At 65.1% G+C, this 16305-nt stretch overlaps 1 protein-coding gene across 1 annotated transcript in view; it reads left to right on the forward strand.

Moving 5' to 3' along the window:
* The first annotated feature begins 14254 nt into the window (after positions 1-14254).
* Plch2 (phospholipase C, eta 2) overlaps positions 14255-16305 on the forward strand; it is a 27553-nt gene continuing 25502 nt past the window's right edge. The window contains exons 1-2 of the mRNA XM_013031491.1: positions 14255-14312; positions 16079-16225. Coding sequence (XP_012886945.1) covers positions 14276-14312; positions 16079-16225 — 184 coding nt within the window. The 5' untranslated portion in view covers positions 14255-14275. The remainder of the gene's footprint in view (positions 14313-16078; positions 16226-16305) is intronic.

A 16305-nucleotide genomic window follows, 5' to 3' on the forward strand; every position in this document is an offset into this window, starting at 1 on the left:
GCTGGGGCCTGCCTATGCAGGCCGGAGCACCACCGGAGCCCCTCTGAGCCATGGCCTCCCTGGGTGACCACAGCCGCTCTCCTGGCTTCTCTGAGTTCCTGACCCGTTGGAGCAGGGGTGAATCCCTGACCCATTGGAGCAGGGGTGAGTCTCTGACCCGTTCATGTAAGGGTCAGTCCCTGACCTGTTGGAGCAGGGGTCAGTCCCTGACCTGTTGGTGTAAGGGTCAGTCCCTAACCCGGTGGAGCAGGGGTCAGTCTCTGACGCGTTGGAGCAGGGTTGAGTCCCTGACCCGTTCGTGTAAGGGTCAGTCCCTGACCCGTTGGAGCAGGGGTGAGTCTGACCTGTTGGAGCAGTCCCTGACCTGTTGGTGCAGGGGCAATGATTTAACTCATTGGTGCAGGGGTGAGCCTCTGGCTTGGTGCAGGGGTGACGGTCCTCCCCGCAGGCCTGCCAGAGCTGGAAGAAGGCAGCGTGGCAGCCCCTGAGGAGGGCCTCCCCCCCTACCCCCGCCACGCCAACGGGTCAGGTCGCGGCCCCTCCTGCTGATGCTGGCCCAGTGGGCCAAGCCCCTGTCCGGGAGGCACGCTCGTGGGCAGGATGGGAGGAGGAAGCCCCTGCCGGGGGGGGGCCCGAGGCCGCTCTGCGGGCCGGCCGTGGGCTGCTTTGTCCTGGAGTCCTGCCCGCCCGTCTCCGTGCCAGGCCGGCCCCGGCTCCTCATGCTGCTGCACGCGGAACCGAATCTAGGTCAGGCTGCTGTGGGAGGCAGGGCAGGCAGTCAGGGCAGGGTCTGCTCCCACGGGCTCCCGCAGGGCCCCCGTGGCCCAGGGCACGGCCTGACCCATTGACCTAGGCCAGGCCTAGCTGGGAGCCATCTCGGGGGAGCAGGGAGCCTGGCTGGTGGCCGGGGCTGCGGCTGGGTGCGGAGGGGCCGCCCAGGGCTGGTGTGAGCTGGTGTGAGCTGGGACCCCTGTCAGCCGGGGTATGGACACCACAATTCAGTCTCGACCTGTCTGAAGCTCGCTGTCACCCCAGTTCCCCTGGCCCCCTGCTGGCAGCCCGCCCCACCTCCCCTAAACAGATCCTGACACAACACAGCCCCCGCCTCACGCACCTTAGTCCTGGGCTCAGGCCGAACTCCGGCCCCCTTCCCATGCGGGGTGTATGAGGACTGACCACTGACCACGGCCCCCTTCCCCTTGCCTTGAGGACTGACCACTGACCACGGCCCCCTTCCCCTTGCCGTGAGGACTGACCACTGACCACAGCCCCCTTCCCATGCCGTGAGGACTGACCACTGACCATGGCCCCCTTCCCATGCTGTGAGGACTGACCACTGACCACGGCCCCCTTCTCATGCTGTGAGGACTGACCACCGACCACAGCCCCCTTCCCGTGCTGTGAGGACTGACCACTGACCATGGCCCCTCCCCCTTGCCTGCCTCTGTGGACCCCACCTCCAGAAGTTTCTCGCCTCTTTCGTTTCTTTGCATTTTCTGCCTTAGAATTGGGGGCGCTCCCTTTGACCCTGACTCCTCTAGGAGTGGGGCTCCTGCTTGGGGGTGTGGACTGGAGGGCCTGGGATGGCCGTGTCTTCCTTGTCAGCTTGGGGCAGCTGCAGTCACTGGAGAAGCTGTGGTCTCAGGGCAGCTGTGGTTATTGGAGAAGCTGTGGTCACTGGGCAGCTGCAGTCACTGGAGAAGCTGTGGTCACTGGAGAGGCTGTGGTCACTGGAGAAGCTTCAGTCACTAGAGAAGCTATGGTCACTGGAGAAGCTGTGGTCTCAGGGCAGTTGTGGTCACTGGAGAGGCTGTGGTCACTGGAGAAGCTGTGGTCACTGGGCAGCTGTGGTCACTGGAGAGGCTATGGTCACTGGTGTACCCCCGTGCAGGGATCTAGTACACGCCATTGGATCTAGCACACGCTATTAGATCTAGCACATGCCATTGGATCTAGCACACGCCATTGGATCTAGTACACGCCATTGGATCTAGTACATGCCGTTGGGGACACAGGGGCCTGGGGAAGGGTTTCTGGCATGCCACACATCCCTCCCAGGCCTCTCAGGGTGGGAGGATGCTCGCCCCCGAGGGCATGCTGGGGTGCAGGCTGTGGGGTGCCCAGGGCTGCAGGGTGGGCCGATTCTTCCAGAGCCGCTTTGATTGCTGCTAACAGTGGTGACATCGACAGGACGCTCAGGCCAGGCGAGAAGCAACACGAACCTGGCGTTGATGTTGAATAATTAATGACACGTCTCGGGCTCCTCTGTCCCAGCGCAGGCTGTCAGCCCTGCCTGTCACCCAGGGGCCCCCGCTTCCGTCCTCAACTGCCGTGAAGCACCAGTCGGCACGTCTGAGAAGTAATTATGGCATTTGGTGCCAGGCGCACACAGGGCTTGTAGTCGACGCAGTAGAGACCGCGAGGAGCAGCCCCCACGGGAGGCCCCGCCTCCGCCTGGCTCGAGGACCCCGGTCAAGACTTGCCTGCTGGTATCAGTTTCCCTGTCTGGAAAACAGAGATGGGGAGCAGCGGGCCTCTGGGGGCCCCTGGTAGCTCAGGCATTCTGAGGTGGCCCCTTGAGGACGGCTCGGGGCTGGGTTTGGGCCCCGGAGCTGTGCCCAGGCCTGCTCAGCGCGCTGAGGAGGTTACAGCTGTCTCCGCTCCCAGCAGCTGGCCATCGGCAGCGTTTCCTTGGAGATTTATGTAGGACAGAAATTGGAAGTCCAAAGCTGAGTTGCCCCACAAAAGATTCAGAGGTGTGAATCGCTCTGCTGCTCGGCCGGGGAGCTGTTTCCCGTGGCCTCCTGCTCCACGAGGCTGGTGGGAAGTGGTCACTCACTGCTGCCCAGTGGCCAGCCGCCCTTGTGACCCAAGAACAGCAGGGCCAGTGCCCTGGGCCCCCTCCCGGCAGCAGAACCCACCAGAAGGGGCTCCACATGTGGACCTTTGGTGGGAGAGCCTCTGACCCAGCCGGGCCCCCTGAGCATGCCCACTGGCTGCCCAGAGACCAAGCTCGAGGGACCCTCGGCTTGAGGCTCCAGGCTGGCCTTTCCTCGGCTGATGGCCTGTATCTGTTCACAGAAGAGGAAATGGAGGCTATGGGGCCACGAGTTCCTACGGTTCGCACTGAGACAGGAAGAGCTGGGACTTGAACTGGGGCCTCTGACCTGCTGTTCTGGCACCGTCCTCTCTGTCCCTGCTTGCTGAGCTTGGCCGTGGTGTTTGTGGCCCCTTCAGTCACCGGCTCAGGCCACCCAGGGCTGACCCTCACTGCAGGAGGACCCGGCCTCGGGCTCCAGGGTGCAGCGCTTCCCTCTCCAGGTGGCAGGTTGACTGCCTGAAGTGCTGCCCGTTGGCCAGCAGGGGGCTCTGGGGCTCAGGGCAGCTGGACCGCAGCCTCTTCTGGGTGGGAGGGGACCCTGGGGGCTCCCTGCCTGCCACCCTGGTCCGAGGCACCGTTCTGACTTGGGTGGGCACACGGAGCCCCTTCTGTGAGAAGCTCCCTGGCAGTGGTAGACTAGGAGTGCTGCAGGACCCCGGGCGGGTGGTGTGGGATGGGCGCTGTGCCACTGGCTCGCGTGGCTCCCTTGGCATGAAGCTGAGTGAGGACGCAGCCCTCAGGGCCAGCCTTGGCCAGGGTGGCCGGCCGGGCGGGCTGCAGGGACCTGGGGAGGGGCTGCCGCCCTGCGCAGAGAATGGGCCTGGGCAGGAAGGACCTGTGTTGGGTGTCCCTGTGGAAGAGGCATGGCGCAGGGGTGGGCCTCCCTGAGAGCCACCGGGCCCAAGATCCAGGCTTCAGGCACCCTCCGGCCCCTCTCTAGCAGAGGACGGACTCCACCAAGCCCGCAGGCCGCTCTGGCCTTCCGCTGGCCCTACGGGGACCGGGGCAGCTGCGTAGCTCGGTAGAGCAAGGCCCTGTCCTGTGGAGTGGGGACCCAGGGTTAGGGGCCCTCCTGTGACAGACTGGGCCTCACCGTGGCCTGAGAGTGCGGTGCCCACCCCAGAGAGCATGGTGCTGAGAGGGGGGGGCAGGGGAAGCAGATGGGGGGCTCCGCTCCACCCCACACCTGGCCAGCTGCATCTTCCACCTCCTCCTCCAGGAAGATTAAACTGCGTGCCACAGGCTCCCCCTCCCTGGAGCCTCCCCTCCCCTGCCAGTCCAGTCAAATGCTCTCAAATTGGGATTTCTGCTTAAATGCCCAGCAAGGAGGCCTAGGAGATCAGAATCTTAGCAAATTAACATGTGCGGTGGTGGATTTCTTTAATCGCAGCCAGAGCAGTGACGGGAATCATCTCCCGGCAGTGTGTGTGTGGGGGGGGGGGGCACGCAGCCAGGCGGGTGGATTATTCATTAGAACTGAGCTTGGATTCCACCCAGCCTCTCTGGGGTGGGCTTTGTCCACGTCCGGGGAGCGAGGCTGGACTGGCCTGGGTCCCCCTGGACACCGTGCTGCTCAGCCCTCTCCCCCTCTCACTCCCAGGTCTGTCCTCTGTGGTTCTTGTCTTTTGTCCCCCTTTTTCTTCTGGATCCTTGCCTCCATTTCTCCTTTTCTGCTGATCATCTCTTCGAGGGGACTGTCCCAGGGGGAACAGAGGCCAGGTGTGTGAGGCTCCTGGGCCTGCCCCTCGGATATCCGGATGTGGAGGCCTCCCTCAGCACTCCTTGGCCTCTGTCCCTGGCTCCGCGCTTCGACCCTCTCCTGCACAGCCAGCTGAGATCCTCATTCAGACCTGGTGTGTGAGCCGCGTTGCCCAGCCGCTGGAGCACAGGCCCCAGGGCGCTGACCGGGCTTGGTGTGACCACGAGACACAGCGTCTACCAGAGCAGCCCAGAGAGGGGCGGTGGACGCTCTGACCCAGGGCACCGTGGCTGCCAACAGAAGAGGAGCTGCTGGGCATTCGGGCCCAGGCCCCTCCTGGCAGGGCCAGCTGGCAGCACAGCTCCTGGAGGAGCCCCTCCCCCGCCACACCTGGGGCCTGGCCGCAGGAGGCAGTCACACCTCGAGGTGGCATTCAGAGAGCCCTGCTGGGCACGCCCACCTGCCTGGCCTTCCCAGTCCCCACTAGCTGACTCAGGCCCCTTCTGGGAGGTCAGGTGGACAGGCTGTGGGCAGCAGAGGACCCTTGACTGTGTCTCCTGGGCTGGAGTGTGTGGGTAAGGGAGAATGGGGCTTTGCTCTGTGTGTGTGTGTGTGTGTGTGTGTGTGTGTGTGTATGTGTGTGTATGTATAATGGAGAATGGGGCTTTGCTGTGTGTGTGTGTATAATGGAGAATGGGGCTTTGCTGTGTGTGTGTGTGTGTGTGTGTGTGTGTGTTGGGGAGTAACGGAGAATGGGGCTTTGCCCTGATGCTGGATGCAGGGAGTCAGGCTACACAGTAACTGCGAGGTCCACAGGGCTGGTCGTTGGTCCGGGGTGGACAGCTCAGCACTCACTACCCTCTGCGTCCTGAATGCCCAGTGGAACCCACTCCAGGCCAGGGGTGCAGCCTCAGACCCAGCCCACAGGGTCATGAGTGCTGTCAGAGAGGCCCGGAGTCATGGAGGCCCCTGGGGGGGGCTGTGGTCAGAGGGACCCCAGGTCATGGAGACCCCTGGGGGGCTGTGGTTCAGAGGGACTCCAGGTCATGGAGACCCCTGGGGGGGCTGTGGTCAGAGGGCCCAGAGTCACGGAGGCCCCTGGGGGGGCTGTGGTCAGAGGGGCCCTAGGTCATGGAGACCCCTGGGGGGGCTGTGGTCAGAGGGACCCCAGGTCACGGAGGCCCCTGGGGGGGGCTGTGGTCAGAGGGGCCCCGGGTCACCCTGTGCCTGGACTCAGGGTGGCCGTGAGTGGTCTCGGGAGCCCGTGGAAGCGGAGAGCGGGCAGCGCTGCCTTCTCTTTCGGCCTTGGAGCTGAGTTGGCGCCGTGCCCGCCGGAGACCCCCTCCCTGGTTCACACAGCTCTGCCCGAGGTGGCTGGGGGGGAGGGGCGGGGACCTAGAGCCGGATCGGCGGCGGGCGGTGGGCGGGGCTCCCGCGGGAGGGGCGGACCGTCCCTCCCTCCCGCTGCCTCCCGAGCAGAGCCTAGCAGATCTCCGCGGCAGCGCAGGGCGCGGAGCGTGGCTGCAGGCTTTGACCGGCATGGGCACTGTGTGCGGGGCGCCCTGGCTTAGGCTGGGACTTGGGGAGCACGGGGGGCTGACGAGGGGCCCCAGCCACCTCGGGCCGTGCCGGTAACAGCGGTGCTGGAGACTGCCGGCCATGGGAGACCCGGGCCCCCCCAGTGAGCTCAGCCGAGACCAAGGTAAGGGAGAGGGAAGGGGCCTGGAAGGGGGCTGGGACCCCTACGAGGGACTCAGGGCCAGTGCTGGGCAGCCGTGGCCCCTGGCTGGGGAGGGGGCGGGGAGCAGGCTTGGCTACTCCCATAGGCTCTCAGAGCACAGCCACTGACCCGTCCAACCTCCCCTGCCAGCCCCTGCCCTCCCCTGCCCCACGGCTGACAGGGTCACGGGTAAAGGGTGTGGAGTTCTGGTGGGCAGTGGAGGAAGAGCGCCAGCGGTGCAGCTGCTGTTCCCTGACCCCACCCTACCCCCAGGGGATGCCCGGGGGTGTCCCAGAGGGCCAATGTGGGCGCTCCCAGGGTGGCTGGGGCCATGGGCTCTGCACGCCCGTGGCCCCGGGAGCCCCGGCTCCAGTCAGCACCATGGACAGGAGCCTGTGTTGTTCAGAACACCCTGCAGGTTCTGGGCGGCAAACCTTGCTCAGCTCTGCCCTGCTTTTCTGACCTGAGTCTGGGCACTTTCCTGGGCAGGCAGCGTGAGGTGCTGGGGGCTGCTGGGCTGCCAGGAGAGGGAAGGGTTCTCAGAGCTGCCCAAAGGGTATACCCAGTGCTGCATGGAACGGGACTTCTCCTGGGTCCTGTCTCTTCTGCCCCCAAAACAGTGCCAGCCCTGGGCCAGGGCATGAAGGGGACATGCAGCTAGAGTTACAGTGGGGTTGGGTTGGGCAGTAGGAAGCTGCTCAAGGGCTGGGGTTCTGAGAGCAAGCGCCTGCCTTGTTGGTGGTCCGTTTCGCTCCTAGGTGTTCTGCCCCTGGCTGGCACAGCCAGCATGCTGGGTGGAGAGAGGCTGTGACCGCACACAGGGGACACCTTCTGAGCCCAGAAACTGGAGGGACTGTGTGCGGCCACCGCCAGGGTGGTGGAGAGTGTTTGCAAAGGGTCGTGCTGTGCTAGCTGGTGCAGCTCTTCCAGGAGTCTGTCCCCTCCCTCCTGTCCTTCCCACCTCCCTGCTGACATGTCCTTTATGAATGGAGGACTCTGCAGGGCTCTGGTGTGGGGCCGGGCCCCCGCTGCCGGCCCCAGCCCCCAGCTCAGGGTGGTGGCAGGGCTTCCCGGTGGTTGGGCACCCTGGGGAGGCCCTGCGTGGCATCTTCCTGCCTGTCTGGCCCATGGGTGCTCCTTGGCCTCAGTGCCCTGGGCTGGCTGCTGGGCTCAGGATGCGCAGGGGCTGGTACTGCCCCCTTCCCCCAAAGGCCCCGCGGCCCATGGGGACTGGAAACATGTGGGGGAGCGGCTGCCCAAGGGGGGAGACCAGCCGTACAGTGGAGGGCCGGCAGGGCCGCCCCCAGCCCTGTGTTCTCTCCTCCAAGGGGCGCGGGAGCTGACGGCGGGTCCTCACAGCTTCAACGCGGAGCCGAGGATGGAGCAGATGGGCGCGCGTCCCTCGTCCAGCCCTCCATCTGCACCGCCGAAGAGCCTCCCCGGCTCCTGGCACCTTCCCCAGAGTGCCGCAGGCCCCTGCCAGGCGGCGCCCTCTCCTGGGGCAGGGGCGGGATGCCAGGGCCTCTCGGGGGGTCCAGAGAGGGCCCAGCAGGGGACCAGTAATCGGACAAGCCTGTGCATGCGGGCTCCTGGCTGGCTGACCTTCCTGTGGGGGAGGGGGCGGGGAGTTGGGAGGGGGTTCAGGGCGGGGGTGGGAGGGGCTCTTTGGTTCCTGGGCAGCCCCGTGTGCAGAGACCCCACACCAGCCAGGGTCAGCGCCCAACATGTGGCCAGTAGTCGAGGGAGAGAGAACTTGGCCTCTCTGGGTCCACTCAGGCGGGAGCCAGGCAGGCCTGGGGCGTGGGGACGTGGCCCTGACGTGGTGGCAGAACCACTCTTCTGACTCAGGGCATTGGCCTTCAGGTGGCCGGGGGAGGCCCGGAACAGCTGTGGTTTCCCTCCGAAGCGCTCTAAGATCCCAGTTTCCAGCCCTTCTGGCTGAGCTGCGCGGAGCCAGGTTCGGCAGCCCACTTTCAGAGGAGCTCAGATTCGGTTTTCTAGTGGTGTGTTGGAGATCAGAGTCTCATGGACTTTTCTGCCCGGGCTGGCGTTAAACCATGACCCCAGATCTCAGCCTCCTGAGTAGCTAGGATGACAGGCGTGACCGCTGGCGCCCTGCTGGAGCTCAGATTCTTGTGGGTCAGCAGAGGTGTGCGGGCCAGCACCGTGGGCAGCCCGGGAAAGCGCGGGAGGTAGAGGCCGGGTGGCTGGCCGAGGAGAGGTCTGGTGGTCGGTGGGTGTCTGCACAGGCACCAGGGGCTTCAGGAAGAAGTGCTGGGAAGTCAGAGCTCAAGGCGTGCTCCGCTTCCCGAACACCTGCCCGGCAGACGGAGCGCGGGCTCTCTAGGAAACGAATCCTCAACCTGCTCTGGGAGGGCAGCGCAGCCCCACCTTCCTCTGCTCCCGACGTGGCTCCACCTAGCAGCTCCTAGCCCAGCCAGCTGCTGCCCTCCCTCCTGGCCCCCGAGCCAGGAGGTAAGAAGCAGGGGTGGGGCTGGCTCTGCCCATTCAGGGCCTCTGGAGACTCTGCCTGGGGAGAGGTTGCCACCCCCCCCACCGGCGGAATCTGGTGGCTTTCTAGGATGTGGCCTCCCCACAGAAGCTGTGGTCTGTCTGGCCGTGGCTTAGCCACTGCGATCTGCCCCAGGCTCTCACGGAGCCCAGGCCGGTGCTGCGTGGCCAGCCCTGCTGGAGGAAGGGGAGGTGGCAGTTGATGCTTCCAGAAGGCTGGGGGGGGCAGGGATAGGCCCCCCAGGGACGCAGGGATGAGGGGCACCTACCAGAGCAGGAAGCTGTGAAATGGGCTATTAATAGCGTTGTATTCCTGGCAGGATTGTCGGACGTGATTAATGCCACTGCCGTGAACTGAGCTGCCACAGGCCACGCTGGCTGGGAATGGTGGGTGGGGCAGGAGAGGGAGCCCAGAATCCTGGCTGAGCCGGGACCGGACATGGCTCTGGCACCCAGAGAGGCCCTGGCGCTGGGGCAGGCAGGGAGGGCCAGATGAGGAGACCATGCAGGCCCCTGGACATGGAGGCAGGCTGAGAGGCTTGGGCGGGAGCCCAGGGGCCTCTGGGGAGAGGCACTGGGCGGTGGACACTCACGGCCTTACAATATCCTGTGTGGAGAGTTCCTGGGGTTGAGCCCTGTCCTGGGTAGCCTTGGGCCCTGGACCCTCAGGCCTGCTTCCCCTCCCCGCCCCCGCAGCTCCCTGGGGGTGGCGCCCCCTCTGGCTCTCATCTGGAGAGCTGGGCCTGGGGCTGTTACCACGGGCCCAGGATGGGCCAGGTTGTTGCTATCCACCTTCCCCTTGTAGTCCAGGCCCAAGACCTCTGAGGCAGGAGGCAGAGGCGCAGACCAGGGACAGGCCAGTCATTATGGAGAGTGGACAGCCCTGGGGAGTCTGTTGGAGTGCTGGTGAGCCAGGGCAGGGGGGCAGAGCCAAGGTCTCAGCAGGCCTGCCCCAGCCCCGGCCCCGGCCCCTGCCCCAGGCCCCTGCCCCAGGCCCCAGCCCCCCCCAGGCCCAGCTCCCCCCCCCCCAGCCTCCCCATGCTGTGTGGTGAGACCTCTCCATTTCCTCGGGAAGCCAGGCCCCTGCTGAGGGGAGGGCTGCTGGAGGAAAAGGGCACATCCGACCAAGCGGGGCTCCGGAGGCTCCCCGCCTGGGCCTGCCGACTGGTCCACAGCCATCGTCCCGCGTCCCTGCCTGGCCCCGCCGAGCTCCGGCCTTGGCTCTGGGCCCCTGGGTCCTGCCGGGGAGGGCTGCAGGGAGACGGCTCGCACTCCCTGATAAAGTAAAAATAGTTGGGGAGGAGGCGCCCAGACGTGGGGGGGGGTGCCTTGCCTCTCAGACGTTTAAATAATCTCAGCCATATGTGTGTGGGCCGGTCCTCCCTCCACCCTGCCTTCCTCCCTCGAGGCTCTGGTCCAGGGGCCCCGCTGCTCCAGTGGACACTGCCGTGGACCAGGGGCCGCGCTGCTCCAGTGGACGCTGCCGTGGGCCAGGGGCCGCGCTGCTCCAGTGGACACTGCCGTGGGCCAGGGGCCGTGCTGGTCCAGTGGACGCTGCCGTGAGCCAGGGGCCGTGCTGGTCCGGTGGACGCTGCTGTGGGGCAGGGCAGGGCAGCCTCCTCCTCCTCTCCTCACCCTAGACACTGTCCGAGCACCTGCTATGTGCTGGGTTGGTCTGCAGGGGACAGGGAGCTGGGGAACCATAGGACTGCTGGGGAAGGGCCTGGGGGCCTCTGTTCCCCATTTCCTGTGCTGTGGATCCTTGTAAGTGGGGTGGACACGGGAGGGGCTCCTGCAGAGTCCTCTAGGACAGGTGAAAAGGAAGATGAAGAGGCCTGGATGGGCGCGAGGTGGATGGGGGGGTGTGTGCCCAAGCCCAGCCTTGTCCCTCCTGTGGAGGCCAGTGGGTAGGGTGTGCCCGACCTGTGTGTGTGTGTGTGTGAGGGGGGTGTGCCGCACCCACCGGTGTCCCTGTGCACGTGTGGGGAGATCTGTGGTTTTGTTGGAAGCGTCAGTTGATTTTCCAGCTTTTCCGGCGGGGGGGGGGGGAGGGCAGGCAGGCGGGGCTCTGAGCAGCGTTGGGACAAGAGCAATCTTCATCCCCAGAGCAAGGCCACCCAGTGCTGCCCCACCCCCCACAGCCACCCAGACCCAGAGTTCTGAAAGAGCTCAGGGAAGGAGCTGCCGAGAGGAAGGGCGGAGAGGATGGGGCTCCTGTCTCCTGGCACTACAAAGGCCAGGGGGCCATGGAACTGTCCTGGGCCACAGTGCCCTCCCATGGGAGCCACTGTGGGGCCAGTACCCTCTGTCAAGGTATCTCTATCCAACCCTTTGTCCGTCCTGAGCACCAGGACCTCTAGGAGGGCTGTGCTCTGTCCCAGAGCTAGCGGAGGCCGGGCAGATGCTGCGGGCACTGTCTGGGGCAGGCCGTGCGCTTGTGTCCTCCATCCACCTGTGCACTTGTGTCCAGCGGGGTCACGCAGGGACAGAGGGCAGAGCGAGTCCCGGCCTGCCGTGCTTCTGTGGGGTCACAGGTCCCTGGGGTGCACACCACACACAGGAGACAGGAGCAGCGGCATGAAGGCTCGCCTCTCCATGGCCTGGACTGCCCACCCCGCGGCCCTGGCCTGGGGCTGGGGGTGACCGGGCAGGCCCGCCCACCATGAGCTGGGGCCAGCTACCGTCTCCCCCCTCCCCTCAGCCCTGCAGGCCATGTGGTGACTCGAGCCACCCAGTCGGAGCCCGGCCCCCTGGGGGTGGGAGCACAGTCGGAGCCCAGCCGGTACCCTTGTATCCCCTGCTGGCAGCTGGCGCCCAGCTCGGGGCAGGCAGTGAGCTCTAGGGCCCAGAGCATGGAGGAGCTAGGGTGGAAAGGTGTCCTTGGAAGGGGTGGGGAGTCCCTGTGGCCTTGTTTTGGAGGCTGGCCTCCTGGCCTCCCAGGAGTGTCCAAGTCTGCCGTCAGGAAGCAGCCGTAGAGGTGAGTGGCGGTCTCGGCCTCACCTGCCCCCTCTTCCCCCGGGCCCCGTGGCCCTGGCTGTGAGGTGGACCCTGTGTAGGTGTGGGGGCCATGGCTCTTGCTGAGGGGCACAGGAAGGTGCCCTTGCCCCTGTGGACTTGGCTTTGGGCCAGGCATCGGGGTGAAGGGCTGGAGCCGGGAAGTCAGCTGAGGGCCTGCCAGCTGGCCCCGGGCTCAAGCCCCACACGACCAGTGGGCTGGTTGTCGCCTCTGACTCTGTCTGGCCTTAGATCCCCTGCATGGGGGGACCCCACAACCACACAGGGCTGGACGCCCCATTGAGCATTCCCTGCCTGGGCCCGACCCACTGCCACAGGGGATGAGGGTCACCTTGGTCCCCAGGGGGTGGTAGGGGCGTCTCGGCAGAGCTCTGTATCAGGAGGATTAGCTGGGCCTCTCCTGCCTGGTCATGGAGGATTACAGCCTGGGGCCCCTGAGGAGGGGCTGGGGGGTTTGGGGTGCAGGGCGCTCAAGCCAAGCTTCGCGGGACTGGTGCCAGGCCCGTGCAATCTGTGCCCCAGTCCCTCCGCTGCCAGGGTGGAAGGCCAGCCAGTGGCTGGAGCCAAGGGCAGACAAGGAGCCAGGAGGGCGTGTCTGACCGGTCCTGGGGAGCTTTGGGTTCAGGAGCACCCAGACTGGGCCAGGCCAGGCAGGGCAGGAGCAGGCGTGTCTGGAGGAGAACTGGGTCTTGTCTATGGGGTCCACTGAGTGAGTAGGGAGTGCGTGGACTGGCTCTGTGAAGGGAAGTCTGATGCACCGTGAGCGGGCGTGAGCTGCCCATCCTGCCTTCCTTGGGGTCCCTGGTGGCCCCAGGGCCTCGGTGTGTGTCCCCATCCCCTGCTCTGGCACTGCTGCTTTCTGGGAGCCCTGGGCTCCCCATCCACGAGTAGCCATGCTGCCAAGGCCCTGTGGCCCCTCTCTGGAGTTCCTCAGGACTCAGTCCTTCCTGTCCCGGCCACTAATGGTTCCCTAATCCAATCTGAGGCAGAAAGGGCAGGCTGCCTCCGACCTCCAGCGAGCTCACAAGGCAGGGCCTCTGGCCAGGGCTCCTAATTGGGTTCTGTGTTTGGCTTTGAGTTGATTACATCAGATCTGGGCTGGCAGGGCCTGGTTCACTGGGGTCAGACTTCCTATTGCTAAGTACGTGGAAATAACCGGGGCCTGCAGGCTGGGCCAGACAGGAGGAACGAGGGTCCTGGTCACCGTGGGCCGCTGTGGGCTGGGGTCCTTGGCGGGGCTCCCAGGGCACGGCCTGCCCTGCTGGCATGGGGCCTGGCATGGGGAGGCAGCCTGGGGAGAGCGGGAGGGCTGTATGGTTCCTTCCCCTTCTACTGCCCCTAATGGGGCCGCCTGTGGCCAGGTGGTCTCCACCGGGCCAGTGCCAGCTGTCAGGTAGGTGGGCTGGGTCCCCTCCTTGGGTTGTGAGGGGCAGCCTGCCCGGGCATCACAGCCTTGGGGGTGTGTATGTGCTCTGGGCAGTGGGTCACTAGCACCTCTGGCCCTAAAGGTCAGACCTGGGTGACCTTGGGGTAAAGGCCCCACAGCCTAGGGACCTAGAGCAGAATGAAAGAGACAGGAAGTGGCAGAAGGCTCGGAGACCTCCCACCGGCCTGTGTTAAGAACTGAGATGGAACCTGGTTCCTGATACCTTGGGTCCAGCTCCCCAGGCCTGAAGGGGCCGGGCAAGTGGCCCCGCCCCGGCTCAACTTTGGCCTCCAGCCTCCGAGGCTGGGCCCTGGATGCTGGGTACAGAGCCAGGGGACAGCACACTGCTACTGATGCACTGGACCTGTCCCCATCCGACTCTGAGATGTGGGAGCGAGGGACAGAGCAGCCCTGAGCACCCAGCACCGCTGGGTGATGCCATTGGGGTTGCCGCCGTATCTCTGGGTCCTGGGAGAGTCCTTATTTGTCCTGCTGCTCTTGCTCACACTCTCTCGTGGGCCTGGTGGCCGGGACTGGTGTTCTTCTCCATGCTCTCCTGGCAGCTGAGAGATCCCTGGCCTCAATCCTCTGGCCAGCTGGGCTGGCTTCCTGCAGGATTAGTGTGGGGATTGGCCAGGGGGTGGGCAGTGTGAGCTTGGGCACCTCCCCCAGCCCCTGCTTCTTCCGGTGCTCCCTAGGCCCAGGCAGGTGGGTGGGCGGGCTGGTGAGGGGGCTGCGAGGCTGTGTGTGGTAGTCAGGCCAATGCCAGGGGTCTAAGGCCAGCCCTGTGTGTGTGTGGGGGGGTGGGGGGGTGGGAATCCAGGGGTTCTAGAGAGGAAGAGGTGGAGTAGAGAGAGTGAGCCCCAAGGGGCCTGTGCACCTGGCACTGCCCCCGCCTGACCTGCAGGGCCCCCCTGGGCTCTGTGAGCATGGCTGGGCATGCCGGCCTCCAGCCCAGTGCCCCTGCCCCTCATGGGAGCCGCGGCTTGCGGGACAGAGGTGTTCCTTTGGGTTGGGGGGTGCATGGTGGTGTGTCCTCGGTGGCAGCTCAGCCTACTAGGTAAGAGGGGCAGTGGGGAGGCCCTGGCTGAGAACTGGCCAAGCCCCAGGGGCACAGGCCCTGCAGGAGCCTGGGGAGGGTAGGGGACCCCTGGAGGTGCTAAAGGCCTGTACTCCACCTAAACCCCACACCAACCTCTAACCTCCTACCCTTTACCTCTCCCCTGGGGGCCACCAGGGTCTAGAAATACTGACTGCTTAGCCCCCAAAGGAGGCCTCCCAGACTCCTGGAGGGTAAATGCAGGTGGAGAGGGGGCGCGGCAGGGCTGAAGCCCACGCCGGATCGCCGGGGTGGGGGGCACAGGGGCCCCTAAGCTCTCACAGTGTCAGGGTCCCTGTCACTTTGGGGGGGTCAGCAGCATCCTCTGGCCAGTTAGGGTGGACTGTGTGCTGGTGCGGGGTACCCTGGCCCCTAGAGGTGGACAGACGGCTGGTCAGATGTGAGTTGGGTGGAAAAAAGACAGCGGGTCAGGGACGGGATGGTCCAGTGTGTGTCCTGGGTGGGCCGGAAGGCCCCGGTCAGGACTGTCTGCTTTGCTCGTTTCTGCTGTTACCGGCCATGGGGGCCACAGGCATTTGCCACCTTCCTGTGTGGGCTCTGGGGCCTGTCTCGTCTCCTGTCCCCAGCCCACGGAACCAGTGACCACGCTGTGCCTTGGAGAGTCCAGCCTCCCCGCCTCCCCATGCCCACACAGTCAGAGGGATCTTCCTTCAAGAAGTCTCCCAGGCTGGTCCTGCACAGTGTGCTCTGACTTCTGACCTTCCAACTATTGTGTGACCCTTGTGGCATTGAGCTTCAGCTGGGGGGGGGCTTTCTGTAAGCAAGTCTGCAGGGTCTACAGTGAGGGACTGGCCTGTCCCTAGGCAAGGCCAGCTGGCCTGACCCGAACTCCCCAGAGCCTGCAGCCTTTTCCTCTGGGACCTGGGTCAGGAAACCAAGAGGACAGGAAGGCAGGGGTCTGAGAAAGGGAGTGGGTTGTGGGCTCAACCTCTCAGCACAGTGCCTTCACCTAGAGGCCTCCCTCAGGCTTGGGGAGGACTTGGGGAGGCTAGCACTGGATTTGATCCTTAGGAGAGAGGGTGGTCGTCCTGAGGATACTGCAAGAAGGGAGCGTGGCACTCAGAAGTGGGACTGTGACTCCCAAGAGTGGCTCACGGCTGGTGCCAACAGCCAGCCTGGGCACCGGGATGTGCTTTGCCCACACTGTGCCCCCTGGAGGCCTGTGCACAGTGGCTCCCGTGCACACACGGCTCTGGGCCATGTGTGTGTGTGTGTGTGTGTGTGTGTGTGTGCACGCGCACATGCATGCATAAGCATGCACGTCAGTCAGTAAGGAGCTTGAACTCAGGGGCTTGCAGTTTTACTTACTCTCAGCTGGCACGCTACCACTTGAGCCACGCCTCCATTTTGCATTTTGCTGATTAGTTGGACATAGAGCCTTGCAAACTTTGGGCTGTGAACTTGTAGATCTCAGCTTCCTGAATAGCTGGGATTTACAGATGGGAGCCACTGGTACGTGGCTCTGGCTGTGGGCTTCGGATCAGTAGCCAGTCTGGCTGGTGGTCAGTGGGCCCTGGTGGTTACTGGGGCTGCCAGTGGTGGCAGGCTGGACTGTAGCTGAGCAGGGCCGGGCATATCCTCTCTGGAGCTGGCCTCACCTCAGTGTCTCGGGCCATCAGAGGAGGGGTGGTGGGCAGACAGGGGTCCTTGAACAACTCCGCAGAGCTCATGGGCTGTCTTTGTGTCCTCCGTGTGCCCGTGTCCAGTGGAGCGATGCATGAGCGCCATGCAGGAGGGGACGCAGATGGTCAAGCTTCGAGGCAGCTCCAAGGGCCTGGTCCGCCTCTACTACCTGGACGAGCACCGCTCCTGTCTCCGCTGGCGACCCTCGCGCAAGAACGAGAAGGCCAAGAGTGAGTGGGCAGCCCACTGGGAGGACGGTGGGCTGGAGCCTGGGCAGCCCGCTGGGAGGACGGTGGGCTGGAGCCTGGGA

The sequence above is a fragment of the Dipodomys ordii genome, unplaced genomic scaffold (genome assembly GCF_000151885.1).
Source record: "Dipodomys ordii isolate 6190 unplaced genomic scaffold, Dord_2.0 Scaffold6, whole genome shotgun sequence".
Classification (NCBI taxonomy): Eukaryota; Metazoa; Chordata; class Mammalia; order Rodentia; family Heteromyidae; genus Dipodomys; species Dipodomys ordii.